The 15460-nt window shown below is 33.8% G+C and overlaps 1 protein-coding gene across 2 annotated transcripts in view; it reads left to right on the top strand.

The window, feature by feature from the left end:
- LOC140445823 (phosphatidylinositol 3,4,5-trisphosphate 3-phosphatase and dual-specificity protein phosphatase PTEN-like) overlaps window positions 1–15460 on the top strand; it is a 61397-nt gene that overhangs the window by 19517 nt on the left and 26420 nt on the right. For both annotated transcript variants that reach the window (XM_072538183.1, XM_072538184.1), the window contains exon 2: window positions 9090–9281. In XM_072538183.1, coding sequence (XP_072394284.1) covers window positions 9090–9281 — 192 coding nt within the window. The remainder of the gene's footprint in view (window positions 1–9089; window positions 9282–15460) is intronic.

The following is a 15460-nucleotide window of genomic DNA, read 5'->3' as shown; positions in this document are numbered from 1 at the left end:
TATTCTGAGTTATGTCAACTTTTATTAAAGTGTAGAGTTTTAAATCAATTATCTACTTCTACTCTAACAGATTACAACAAATTTACACTTACGTATATATTTTACATAGTTCAGCATTAGTTGAGTGTATTCCATGATTGAGTATTAAACATCTCATTATGTTATTTAATATAGCTTTGAAAAAAATACAAAGGATGCAAATAACAACACGATCTTTAACAAAATTATGCACCAAATAATATGTACACACAAAAAAACTTCTATGGAATCACCATGTATTTCAAACTAATATTTTTTTCGTTATTGTTGCGAAGAATAAAGGTTTTTATTGAAAATTACCAAACCGATAAAACAATCAGATAACACAGCTCGGTACGTTATGTTATTTGCTTTAGTTGTACTTCTTCTTCTACGGCACTACAGCCCAAATTGAGCCTTAATCTCTTTTATTTTTTTCCTCCACCTTTGCTTGAGATTGCGTCTACCACCTTACCACCCGGAGCTGAACCCTTGCTTGTCTGTGGCTGATCTTCTCCATACACGGACTCAAAAAAGGTCTTGTGCGTCGCTGTTTACTATGCCTTCCCAGCGCTTTCTTGGCTTTGCAACCGGTCTCTTTCCCTGCATTCTAGCATTCAGTGCTCTTTTTGGTAGCCTATCCTCTCCCATTTTTATCACATGTCCGGCCCATTGCAATCTTTTGCTGTAGTTGTAGATTAAACGAAAATAAATAAACTTACTTTTGCGTTAAAAAACGAAAATATGCCTTATGTGGGGTTAACGCAGGCGTAAAGGAGAAATATTATTGGTCTTGTGGAATAAGGAATATCTCAGAGGAACATAGCGGCAGTGGTTGGCATAACACAGAGCGTTGTGTCAAAAACGTATGCCAGGTATCAGGAATTATTAGCGCTTAAGAATAGACTAAGACAAAGTGGCCAAAAAGTAACAATGGCTTGCCACAATCGTTTCATTGACCAATTAGCTAGAAGAGACCCAACAATTTCTCACCCACAGCTACAAAGGCAACTTTTGGAAGCTACAGGTTGTAAGTGTTTCAGTTAAAATGATAAAACAAAGACTTCGTACCCAAGGACTATACAGCAGTAGACAGTTACGGGTTCCCGAGTTATCTATACAGCTCAATATTTATCGCTTAAATTGGTCTTTAACACCAAAACTTGAACATTAGAAATTGGCAAAAGGTGTATTTTATTTCCGTTAAAGATTGAAACGTATTTGCAATACCTGGTACACATTAGTAGACATTTTTGTTTCCGAAAATGTCCACCAGTTGTTTACATACATGCATACAGACCAATCGCCGCCCACGAGTCTGTTGAGAGACCACAAATCGGAAGTCTATGGTTTGCCGATCGGAATAGGTGATAAAGTGCAACGGTGGATACGTTACGCAACCTTTCGCCAGTGTGGATGTCTACTCAATGACAAAATACACCTGTCTCTCTCCAGATAACCAGTGTGTGCTTCGGCCAAAAGTTTTTAAATTGTTTTCAAATGTTCTCAACTGAAAAATTATTAAATTTTATATAAAGACTGTTGTGCGGTTCGTTTTCTTTGAGACTTCGTTAGTTTCGATTATAAAAAACGAATAAAAAAAGTGGCATTAGTGTATTCCTGGCTTTAATACTTTTTAATTCGTCGAAAAGTGCGTTAATTTTTTGTAGCAGTAGATGCGTTGATTTCTTTTGAAATAGTGCGGTAAATTTTATTTGAATGTTTAGCATATTTTACTGCAGGCTTAGCGTAAGTAAGTTTCGTCATCCCTATTAAAAAATTATATATTTTTGCACATTCATGAAATTTAACTAGTGGTCGTAATAAAATAGGATATATTTTAATAATAATTTTTAAAATTTAAGAGGTATATATCTAGTTCTTCATATTAATTTTCGATATTTTCTTCCGTCTTTTATTTTCGTATTTTTGTACCATGTGTATTTCTCTTTTTGGGTTTTTTTTATATTTTTCTTGTTTTGTTTTCGATTATGTTGACTTATTCTCATTTTTTTTTTCTATATAGGATGAGTTGTAACTATAGTACATTCAAAAATGATTGATAGCACAAATTTTATAACAAAATTTTGCAGGGTTGGTCAGTGCAGAAAAAACGTAATAATTGATACATTCTTATCTGAATTTTCACTCGACTTTTATATGACCACCTCTACAAACCTCAAATACAATACATCATTAAATGCAAATGAGCAAACCCTCAGGGATTAGGCAATAATTGAACACGTCAGTGACGGAGAATATAAAATTACTTTAATATAAAAAAAACTAAAATGTCAATATTACATACCCACATTAATTTTTATAAAAATACTAAATATTGGTTTAGGACATTTCCTTACAATTTAATAATAAGTATATTTCGGGTAATACCGGTATATAAACTTATATTTAGTAATATAAATATGTAATTACATATCTAAATATATAAGTTGTCTTTTTCCAATAAGAAGGCATCATCATCAGTTTCCTCATTTCCCACAGAAATAATATTTGGTTCTATTGTTTCCTCTATTAACTAATCGAGGTTCCACAAGGTTTCTTCCTCTGCTATGACACGTCTTATAAGCTTTTTGCCAATTGTCAGATGAAATTTTTGATATGGAATCAGATAATAGTTGACGAACATCTTGAAGTTTAAATGTATTATTTGATATGATGCTGTATTTGTGATAAGGTGGTAATCGCAACACTTTAACCCATTATTACCTAGCGTGCCGCGCAAATGATTACTGGTAGCTATGTTTACCGCTCAACGACCTTTACCTCGGTGCAAGCATACGCTAGTCGGGTTTTGTTTAATTTCATCAAAAATTCTTTACAACGGTATTGTTTGTTCTTATAGTCTAATACTCTTTGCTTATAAGTTAGAAAAATAACCTCTAGCAACAGTGGTAAATATAGCTACCACTGACTCTTTAAAGGGTTTACTACCTTGAAATGTATTTTTGTTAGCTGATACATTGCTTCCCAATTTTATATTTTATTTATTTATTTTTAGCAATAGTTGAAAAATAAAAACATATAAGTTTAGTTCATATTTTATTGAAAATACACAGAAAGATGAATTAATACACAATTAATGCAAGCTATTACATAATGTGAGGGATGAATCTAAAGCTCTGATACCAATTGTTCAATTTTAACTTCAAACCCGTGAGGTTGAGTTTTAAATCTCCACGTTCAACGATTTGTAACCTTAAGCAGATTGACAACCTAGCTAAATCCCTTTTACACTGTTTAGAAAGATGCAAAAGCTATTAAAAACTTTTTTACGGCAGTTAATAATGCCGGATAAAAAAAGATATAGTTTTCTGAAGCCAGAACTGTTCATAGTGTTCATACCTCCTTCTGAACTGCACCTCAGTTCTTCGTTAGTGTTAATTGCGATCAGTTCTTCTTGTATCATGACATCCACTTTAATATTTCCATAGTCAAAACATAGGGTAGGGATTTTTATTACGATAGGGGAGAATGTTTGTTGTACCCGTTTAGGTCGGTTGACCCTCTTCAGGCTTTAGTTTGAATTTGTTTTTTAGTGGTGTACTCAGCAAACAGACCAAAAAACCACCGGCGATTTAGCCTTTTTCTTCTTCTTCTGTGGAGTTGTCGTCACTTATGTCAGCCAGTGAGCCAGGGGCGAAAGGGTTTGTCTGGATTGATGTTCTTTCCAAATTGAATGTGTTGGTTTTCGAGCTAGGTGCGACAAGCCCGGTCTCTAGTGACCATTGGTCCTGTGCAGTCTCGAGCTTAACTCGGCCCCAAAACCAGTGTATTGCACTGTAATTTTGTGACCGAGTGTGCTCGTGAGTGGAGGCGCCTCGGCTTTCGAGAGTTGACCTGTCGCATTTCGCTCTGTGTGAATGTGTGTGTAAATCAAACAGTGACGGCCGTTGCCATTTCGATGTTACAGAGTCCGTCGAATCACCTAGATTTTCTCCGACCATCCACAGACTCCGTGTAAAGTAACGGAGGCTGCAGATGGTCGGAGGTCCCGGTGATGAGGATGATTCGGTAGCAGAAAGAGTGCCCCTTTCACTGTTAGATTTGTGTGTGTGTGTGTGTGTGTGTTATGTGAATTTGTGCTTCGTGTGCATGTGTGCGAATCTGAATCGACAGAAACTAGAACCGTGTTCTCTAGTAACCATTGTTCCTGCAGCCGTTTATGCGTTTGGAATCGACTTCAGAACTAGTGTATTGCACTATAATTCTGCTATCGGTTGCTTACGCTAACGGCCAGGCCTCGTCGGAGTTCGATAGACGGCTCCAGCAGCTGTCGATTCAGTTGAGAAAATAGTTGCGGCTATTTTCTCAGGGACGGACATGTATCATTGAGTAGTGAGATTGGGAAACCGCAAAAAAACGAATCTCCCCCTGTCCGGGGTAGGGAAAAGGATTTGAAAAGTTAAGTTTGGGATCGATAGGCTAGTGGGGTGGCCTCAATGATGTCAGCGTATTCATCCAGAAGTTCGTGAATGCAAGCCTGCATTAGAATAGACGGTGGATGAAGGTGTTTATTTTTGGGCTTCCGGGTGGATACGTGACTCTCCTGCTGGTCGATGCGGTTACTTATATAGCCGATCGAGGCGTGTTTCTCTCGAACGGTCCTTTGCAAAATTTCTTGTAATTGGTCCCTTCCATGTGTAGGTAGGAGGAGTCCTACTAGTCGGTCTTGGTCTGATGTATTTTTGACTTTTGCTTTAATACCGTTTTCCATGTTTTTGGAAACCTTTAAGCATCATCTCTTTGGTTTAGACTGTTGGGATTTTTTTCTATTTCTACTGATTATCTTATTTCGCGTTTTCTTTTAATTTCAATGTTAGCTAGCATCTTATTTTGCTTCAGGTTTATAGTCTGTCCTGTGTTTGAGACATGTTGTGCAAGGGGCGACGTTTTTTTTTATTTCGATTGCATTTCGATGTTCTTCTCGTCAAACATTGATTCTTCGGTTGGTCTGTCCGATGTAGGATTTGTCACAGTCCCCACATGGAACCTAGTATACTCCTTGATTTTCTAACGATATTTTTTGTTTTGGCGGATGGTAAAATAGTTCAGATGTTTCTGTCGGTATTAAATATCGTTTCTATTTTGTGTTTTTTTAGCACTCTTCCTATTTTTTCTGTTGTACCCTTTACATATAGGGGGAAGCCGGGGCATAATGAGCACCCTAAGGACATTGGGTAATTTTGATCTTGTTCGTGGTAATATGGAAATTATTTTAGTTCTATATAGTTACATATTTATTATTTTTTATTACAAAATACAATTTTAACCTAAAACTCACTTAACAATAAAAAAAAATAATAAAAAATGTTAAGTTAACAAAAAACCATTATGCCCCGGGTATGGGGCACAATGAGCACAGCATTTAAGAAAAGTTTTGCTTATTTCTGGCACTGTTCACAAATATATTTACACTGATCGTCATCGTCCTCTTCTCCAGCACAGGAGCAATGAGCCCATTTTTCGCATACACAACAACTTACCCACCCTTCAGTTGATTGCAAGTATGAGTATCCACAGTATAGACAATCTACATCGGAAACGTCACTTTCCGAGTCATCTTCAACAGTTTTTTGTTTTTTCACATTGGTTTTAGACCTTTTGGCTTCTTTTTTTGTGTTTACGTTTTCTGTTTTGTTTTCTTTTTCATCCTCATCATTCTTAAACACTTTTCGTTTTTTAGATTCAGCGTTAGAATTTCTAGCCTCTTTAATTTGAGTTGACTCTATGAGCTCGTTCTTGTAGGGCGATTCTGTTAAAATAGCTGTCTTTCCCCGATTTCTTGTCTGCCTTTGTTTCTTTGTAGTCTTTGGAATGGGTAAAATTTGCTGTGGAGAAGCAAACACAAATTTAGTTGGCTTATCGTTTTGATAAGGTAAATCGTGAAAAGGCAATCTGTTTGACATCCCAGGCTGTGGGGAGTGCCTTATGTTTTGGGAAGGTAAGTCTGAAGAAGGTGATCTGTTTGACGGTCCAGGTTGTGGAGAGTGCCTTATGTTTTGTAAAGGTGGCGTGTTCTGCCGAGGCTCCATAATTCCAGCATTTTGCGAGTGTTCTATATTTGTAGTATCCGCTGCCACAAAATCAGCATCCACAAAAATATTTGGGTTAGGTGGCCATATCCCGGTAGCTTTAAAACCATTTATAGCTATTGACATTGTTCCCGCTCGAATAAACGCCTTTCCAAAAAGTCACTTGGTAGTGAGTAACTACTCGACCTGGATTCAACCTTAACCAATTTTTTATTTCGTCAGCGTAATAGACACTTAATGGTTTCATGAAGCTTACATCTAGTGGCTGGAGTTTATGGGTACAATGAGGTGGAAAACACAACAGAACTACACCATGCTGTCTTGCAAGGTCAATAAGTTTTAAATTTTTTGTGTGCGTAAAATGGCCATCTAACAATAACAACACAATATTTTCTTTTGAAGCTTTTGACCATGCTACGAATTTTTTAAACCATTTAACAAACAAATCACCTTGCATCCAGCCTGAATCATTACACTCAGCCCAAGACCCTGGTGGTGCGCCATCTAACAGTTCCAGCTTCATTCGTTTCCTTGGAAAAATAAAAAGTGGAGGCATGAATGAACCATCTGCACCCATACATATTTCCACAGTAAGCATCTTCCCTCTCTCTGCGGACGACAAAGACCCAACTTGCTTTTTCCCTTTGGTTGCGATAATTTTATTGAGACTTTTGGCAACAGTGGTTATGCCAGTCTCATCAACATTAAATAATCGATCTGCCGTTATCTGGTATTTCTCAATAGTCGTAGTTAGAAGTTCAAAGAACCTATTTACTGAAATTTTGTTAAACCCCATAGCGCGTGCTGCAGAAGTTGCCTCTGGTTTTCTCAAAGATAGAAGATCATGCCTTTTAAGGAAAGCAGACAACCAATCTTCTCCCGCCATTTTGGTGGTATGATTAAAGTTATGGGAAATTTCGTTTCGTTCTGCTAACTGATATGCAACTTTTCGAAGGACTCTTGATGTAAGCCCAAAAAGGCGATTTTCCATATCTTGAATATAGCCAACCAACTCCAATTCCTGCTCTGGTGTAAATACCGGTTTGAAGAATCCCATGCCTTTTTTAACGGCCCAAGACATGTCTTGATTGGCTTGGTATTTACGTATGCGACGTTGTAAAGTAGCACGAGGAACAGCATAATTTGTAGCAGCAGTTTGACACGCCATGTTTCGATTTATAACAGCATCAATTACTTGTGCCATTCCATTCTCTGTCCAAGATTGTCTGTTGGTCTGTTTTATATAATTACGCACCATATTTGCTTAACTGAAATAGAAACAAACGTTGGTTTAAGAGTGTATCTAACAGCTTGATAACGAGGGGCAATACGGACAGGGGCAATACGGACAGGGGCATTATGGGCACCCTATTATTGCTCATTATGCCCCACGCTTCAAATTTAACTATTTTTGCCTCCTTAAAAGAAACCACAACAATTCTTTTGATTTAAGTTATATTAATGTAATAACTAAACTCACCTTTTGATCGTAGAGCTGTAACAATTTTAAAAACTAATCACTGATTGCCGTAGTATACTAAACAATATCATACAAAATTATATCACGTGTACAAAGAGATATCTATTACAAATAACGACCGCAGCGAACGGTTGATTCGTCTAAACTGAGTTGCCTGTTACGGGCACGCGCCTTTTACATTATGCTAGAGAGGTGTTGCCAAACTGCATTGGAAATTTTCTAAATTTAAGGAATTGTTCATCATGCCCCGGTGCTAATTTTGCCCCGGCTTCCTAGTAGAATGGTTTTTGCAATCGGTTTTGCGTCTTTTGTTGTTTCCTTAATTCCTTCTTGAGCGGTATGAGCCTTTTCAATGGTATATATTAAGAAGCCGTTTTTATGTGTTTTTACACATCTGTTCTTAACTTAAGAGAATAGAAAATTAGTGAAGCATTTATTTATTTATACTTAATGCAACAAATAAGTACATATGTGTAAGCTTTAAAATTTTTCTGCAAGCACAGACTGCGTTACTTACTGTGCCTACACGTAGGATGCGTTGATGTTATTGTAAAAACTTGCTATGTTGCTACTGAACATGGCATATCCCTAAGTAAAATTTTGGATCAGCGAAATTAAAAACAGTAACCGTTATCACAAGCAAGTGCACAGATTTACTCAAACCGTAGGCAAGAAGCCAACTTGTATTAAGGACTTAAATTTGATCGAAGTAGTCTTGTGGTGAGTTTCTTGGAGGTGTAAGGTTTGCAAGGTTTTTTAAAATTATTTTCGTGTTTGACAATTTAAGTGTAGATTAAAAATAAGCTCTTAAACCATTCAACTCAGTGACATCAATACGACATTATTTATGGAGAAAAAAGTTGGAACAATCCGGAAATCACACACCAATCAATGGTTGATAACTGGACATGTGGATACGATTCCACTAGAAAATGTTGACAATTTAATCGCACACAAAATGTATAGAATCTACCAGTTAATTTAAATATTTTTGTTTTCTTTTATCCCGAAATGAAAGCAACAACCCTTGTATCAATATAATGATTTCTGCACTCATTATCTCTGTTCATGTTCATTTACGATATATCTTTTGATAAGATTAGATTTAAGATATCTCTTTTGATATATCTTCAACTAAGTCAGTTAAAGTGTCCGTTCTGTTTTTTTTTTGTTCCAAAACCTTCTTGAATTTAATTTTTAATGCTTCATACACTTCTAGTTCAGCGTAAAAAGGTAACTTGAGGATGTTTTTCTCAAAAGTTGGATGTCGTTGTGTGTCTCAGACCTATTTATCTGGTTCTGATATATTTGCTGTTTATTTTATCTGATTTATACAGTGTTTGTACTAGTAGGTGACGCCAAGTTGTGCTTTGAAACAAGTGAGGACAAGCACATTTTGTATATAAATAATATAGAACAATCAGTTCAATGACTTATTTTTCGCTTTTTTTTTTTCGAGAACTGAAAAGATTCTGAAAAGAACTGTTTCGAACTGAAATTTTTTTGTTAAAGCTAATATAATGTATTTTTTGTTGCAGAACATGGTATCAAAACGTATTTAGTCCAACAAGCATCCGAAACCGCTTTTTCCGAAAGCAAAAACGAGCAGACCATTGACAGTGTAATGGCAACATCTTTTTCTAATATGAATATTACGAATCCTATCAAAGGACTTGTTAGTAAAAGAAGAAATCGATATAAGAAAGATGGTTTCAATCTGGATCTGACCTGTATCCTTTTTTTAAACAAGTTTCAATATTTACAACATTATTGCGACATGTTGTGTCACATATTATACACCATAATAATATTCAAATTATTTTTCAGTTTATTGGCTAGAAATTGTTTAGTTAATCAATGATTCGAAGGAATTTGCTTTCTCATTTTTTTTCTTAATTAGTCAAATAACTATTTGACTTGATTCGGTAATTTTCTTCTTTTTTGCGTTCCTCTCATATCGAACATCATCGATAGTTATCGGACATCATCGAAGTTATTCTATTTTTGTTTATAGTTGTTCTAAACAGTTCTTTTATGGTGCAGCTAAGTCACTTTCTTAAGTTTCTCATCCAGGACATTCTTCTATGGCCTAGATTCCTTCGATATTTCCGTGCGTCATATTTTTCAATGTGTATGTTTTCCTCTCATTAGATGGTCCAAATATTCTAAGTTTCTGTGTTTTTATATCCAGTATTAGTTCGGGTTTTTTGAAGTTATACTTCTATACGCGCGTTCGACGTTGGAAATTTGTACGGGAGTGAATTGGCAAAACCATTACATATGTAAGATATAGGTAAGAGAGAGACAGAAGATATATTTCCTCTCTCTTTCTCTCTCGAGAATAAAAATGTTCCTTTTGTAAATATATTTAATATTTATTAATATTATTATTTTATATTAATTCGGTAGATATATACATTTGGCCAAAGTCCTTTGCAAATAAATATTCTTCCTGGAACTTCTATGATTCGTAGTAACCTTTCCATTTTTGGAATACAATAAATAAATAAACACAAACACAAAATACAACCCAAAAAAACTGATATAATGTTCTTGACAAATAATGACATTGATTAGCCACCTTATTATTTAAGGTTTCTGGTCGAATGAGTTGAGGTGCGATATTTAGAACCAGAAGTCGCTAGTTCGATCCCAATGAGGGAATGTTTATTTTTTTAATTATTATGTTCTGATTTTTGTCATTTTAGTTTTAAAAATCAAAGAATGGAGAAATCATAATATATGTTTTAATATTGTTTCGCTAATTTTATACATTATTTAATTTTATAAACTATTTTATTTATCATTGAATATTTAGTACATATACTAGTCATGGGCGTAGATATGAAAGGGACAAATATAATGATTGTTATTTTAAATTTCTTTTATGTATATGTTTATATGCATGACATAAACTTCAAAAAAGGTCGATTTTATTTTTAAATTATGATTTTTGGCATATATATGATACTAGTGACATCCATCTGGGAAGAAAGAGTTATTCTTTCACCGAGAGTTAATTTAATAAGATTTTCACAATTTAGTGGGGATTTTGAAACGATGCCACAAATAATCAAAAAAATCCAGGGACCTACACCAAATTTATCTTAAAGATGCAGTAGCAGTAAACAAACCAACACACGTTATCAACATTATGACTATTACGAGGAGCACTCCCAAATCACGATTTACAATGTATAAACGTACATAATATCCACCTCATAAACTATATAAATAGACATCGTATACGAAACTCAGCATACCATATCATTTAGTAGTCCTTGTACGCGGAAGAATTGCTATAACTTAATTGGACCACTGTTGTTCTAGTGATAATATTTTAGCAAGGGCGTGCGTCAGGGAATTACAGTGCTTGAATTTATTCATTTATATTTATAATAAATGTTATCATTTATATTTTATGATCAGAAGAATAACAAAAATAAAATTAAATTAATAAATGTTAGAATGAGGTTTTCCAACAACATAATATGCGAATTCGTTATTGTAATGCATTGAACTAATAAAATTAAATTAAATATGTAAAAATTGTTTTAAAATTAAATGTAATATCTAATGGCGGTTTCCCACCAAACGGACAAAATAAAAACAAAACAAAATACAAACTCGTATCCAATAAAACAAAATAGCAACTTTTCACAAACTTTACTAAAGACTGGCGTGTTTTGAAACAGTTCGTTCTGTTTTTCGAGTCCCGAGTTTTTGAAACTCGAGTCTGTTTAGTGGAAACGGTCAGTTGTGTTTATTAATGGACTACTTCACCTCTGACGTTACAATGGGCGGGGCTTCGAAAACCTTTCTAAACATTTCTACACTATAAATACAAGATAGAGCTGCGGTAAGTATAAATAAACCGTCAACAGTATGATTGTTACGAGGGGCACTCCCACATCATGATTTTAACGATGTATAAACCTATATTTTCCTGTATTATGAAATACATATGAAAATATGAAGTAGACATCGTAGCATAAGTCGTTCACAAGAATAACAGAACTAAAAATAACTGAATAAACATGTTAGAATGAGGTTTTCCAGCAACATAATAACGTGAATCCGTTATTGTAATGCACGGAATTAAAATACAATTACATTAAATGTGTAAAAAATGTTTTTAACGTAATATTTAAGGTTGAAACGGAGTTGCCACTCGTGAACTGAGCTCTTAATGGCACTCCATTCGTTGGTTTAAGGAAAACGAAATTTCAAAGCAAAAACCTATGCAAAGGTCAGAAAAATCTTGTCAAAAATAAAAACATTCAACATATCTGAGTAATAAATAAAACAAAAAACTCAAAGTGTAACTTAGGTAATATTTTACTCAGAATCTACCTCGAGTGCCTGTGAATACCTTCTTTTTTCTTTACCCATGTCATCTACAATATGCTAACAATAGTGTATTTTTTTTATGTTTATTCACAATAGTCAAAAGCTCGACTTTTAGAACTGAATTGTCAAAACTTTTGATCGCAGCCACTTTTGAATATCCGCTTTCTTCAACTCGGTTATCGATATTTATTAAACGGGGAGTATATAACGAATATATTAAGATAGAAAAAAACATGGCGACTACCAAAATGGCACTACACAGGATCTTGATTATATAGAACGTATAGTTATGTATGAGATATCATAAGGCACTATGAATGAAAATAAATTTACTATAGACAAATTTTTATTTATTGACTTAAGGAAGGCCTCTGGCTAAGTTCAAAATAAACAACTGATCGAAACTTAACTTGCGACATAGCAAATGAAAAGGGACGATATAACGAATCTATTAAGATATGTAATGATTTCCTATCTTAATATATTCGTTATATCCTTCCCTTTCATTTTCTATATCGCGTTATAGGATTTGATCAGTTGTTTATTTTGTACTCAGCCAGAAGCCTTCTTAGTCAATAAATCAAAATTTGGCATACGGTTTTGCTTTCGTATTAAATTATTAAATGTATACAGCATGTTCATCAGAAAGTCGAACAAAAGATGTGGGATCTTGACAATATCATTGAGACTCAAGTTGAACCACTGATAATTAACCTAGTTAATGAGAGCAGCACGTCAGACTCTGATTATGAATAAAATATTAATTTACACTGTGACTTTTTTGTTTTATTTATTAGTCAGATATGTAGAATGTTTTTATTTTTGACGAATGATTTTCTCGGACATTTGCATAGGTTTTTGTTTGAAACTTCGTTTTCCAAAAAACGAATGGGGTGCGATTAAGAGCTCAGTTCATGACTGGCAGCCCGTTTAAACCGGAAGCTCTTAGATATTAATACTCATAATTTCAACGCAATTTAAGAAGTTTTTACTTCTGGCGGCACTTCTCCAAGTGCACCTTATTTTTTTTTAATACAAAATTTTCGTTTATGAAAACATTTTAAGTTAAGGTATATCTGTATTCAAATTTACGAAATTTATATAAAATGAGATTTCAATTTCTGGTAACATTTGTAATCTGGATCACGTGAGTTTTATTGTTTTTCAAATAAAAACTGAAAACATAATAATAAGTTACTTCTTTTGAGGCGAACTAACACACAATTTACTTTAAAAAATAAGTGTATTTGATGTTTCGATTTCGATCGTTTAAGTGTCAAAACAACGTTGCAATTACTGCTTTATTATTTTTGTCAAACCATAAGTTTCTTTTTATTTTACAGTAGTGAAGCTAATTTTTAATTTTCTTGAAAATAATACTAACATTGTATATTTTATCTTCGTTGTTCATAGTAAACAAATCTTTAATTGTACATACTGTTTTATTAATTTGATAGGAAATATGAAAGCAAAACCGCACGCCTATGGAGTCTTACGTAGCATAGCCTGGTTTTGTTTACTTTTACTGCACGTCGAATTTGAATGAGGTGTAATGATTTATACAAGTGCTTTCAAATAATATATTAATTTCTCCATGGCCCCATTTAAAAGTATCTTACAAAATGGCGCCAAGACGCTATTAATAAAACTGATGCTTAGTTCAGTTACCTAAAAATTTAGTAATTCAAGTTTTAAGGTTCATAAAAGAGTTGTTTGAGTGGGACTTATTTCGTTTTTGAAGTTATACGCGCGTTCGACGTTAGAAATTTGTATGGGAGTGAATCGGCAAAATCATTACATATGTAAGATATAGGTAAGAGAGAGACAGAAGATATATTTTCTCTCTCCTCGGGTAAAAAATGTTCTTTTTGTAAATGTATTTAATATTTATTAATATTATTATTTTTTTTTATTAATATTATTAGAATGGTAAATTAAACATATGCGTAAGTTATGCATATTGCCATTTTTAAATACTTATGAATGTTGCATTTTAATTTGTATTGTATTATTATATTGAATTATGTTGCAGTGTATTGTATTGTATTTATATATTAATAACAAAATAAACAATGAATTTTACTGCAGAGTATGTGTAAAAAATTTTTTTTTGCATTCAACTCCTTTCATACATACATTTTCATCAAAATATTGATTCAATTCTTCATTTACTATACTCCTATTACAGGTCAAATGTTGTTTATATACAGCAAACGATGCACCATATACCTATATACCTAATTCTGTTTCTCTTTCTGCTCTCTCTTACCTAGAGCATTGCATATGTAATGTAAAAACGCAAAAAAATCGATTTACCAAGAATCTGTACGCCGTAGAAAAAAATGTTTCAAATAAAAAATGTAGCTGAGATAATTTTTAACAAAAATGTTTATTAGCACTTTTTGTGTAGGATGAATCGTTCTCTCAGAAACAATGCTTAAAGCGACTGACGATTTTGAATGTCAGTTACGCACGCGAAATCAATTTTAAATAAAATTTGTATTGACTAGACGGTAAAAATTCCATATCTTTCTGATAAGAGTGTCCTATCGACAAAAATTAAAATGCGTTTTAAAGGTGAAGAGTGCAGCTTTCGTATGCAATTTTTGTATTTTGCCGCAAATGAATTCAGTTTCTATAAATCTGTTCAATAAATAAACGTTGCCCAATTTTTGCCATTTTTTACGATTCTCATGAGATTAATAAAATTTATCACTATCATTGACCGGCCTTAGTGGAATTTACATTATTAGAGTCTAATTTTCAAAACGTATAACATGAAATTTCGATTGTGAGTTTTCTCTGAAGTTTGCCACTTCTATCCCCAGGCTTCTCCGTAAAACCCTCACGCTTACAGTCTTATCTAAAAACCTATAAAATGAACTTTCGATTTTGAGTTTTGGCAACTAATATGAGGCATTTGAAATATGTCTAAAAACGATCGCACGTCACGTTGGGTGGAATTTGTAGCTGAAGCTGTGTAGTTTTGAAAAACGTGCTTGTGTAATCGAAAAGAAGCAGTTTTAAACGTTTTAGATCGTTTGTAACGTGAAAGTTAATTCAGCATTTTTAGGCATATTTCAAATGCCTCTCATTTGTTGCCAAAACTCAAAACTGAAATTTCATGCTCTAGGTTTTGAAGAGTAGGATTTAACAATGGAAATTCCATAGTGACCGGCCAATGGAAGTAATAAATTTTATTGATCTCATGAGAATCGTATTGGCTGCATTTATGACAAAATACAGAAACTTCATACGAAATGTGCATTCCTCAACCTTAAAACGCATTTTGAGTTTTGTCGTTAGGACACTCTGATCAAAAAATATCGAAATTTTACCATCGAGTTGATACAAATTTTATTTAAAATTAATTTCGCGCGCCTGACATCCGAAATCGCCGGTTGCTTGAAGCGTTGTTTCTGAGAGAACGGTTCGTTTTACACAAAAAGTGCTAATTTTTGTTGAAAATTATCCCAGCTACATTTTTTATTTGAAACATTTTTCTCTACGCCGTACGGATTCTTCGTAAATCAATTTTTTCGGTTATTTCTCCTACGAG

This window comes from Diabrotica undecimpunctata, chromosome 7 (genome assembly GCF_040954645.1).
Source record: "Diabrotica undecimpunctata isolate CICGRU chromosome 7, icDiaUnde3, whole genome shotgun sequence".
In the NCBI taxonomy this organism is placed as follows: Eukaryota; Metazoa; Arthropoda; class Insecta; order Coleoptera; family Chrysomelidae; genus Diabrotica; species Diabrotica undecimpunctata.
Note: the sequence above shows the minus strand (reverse complement) of the source record. Positions and strands in the feature narration are given on the sequence as shown.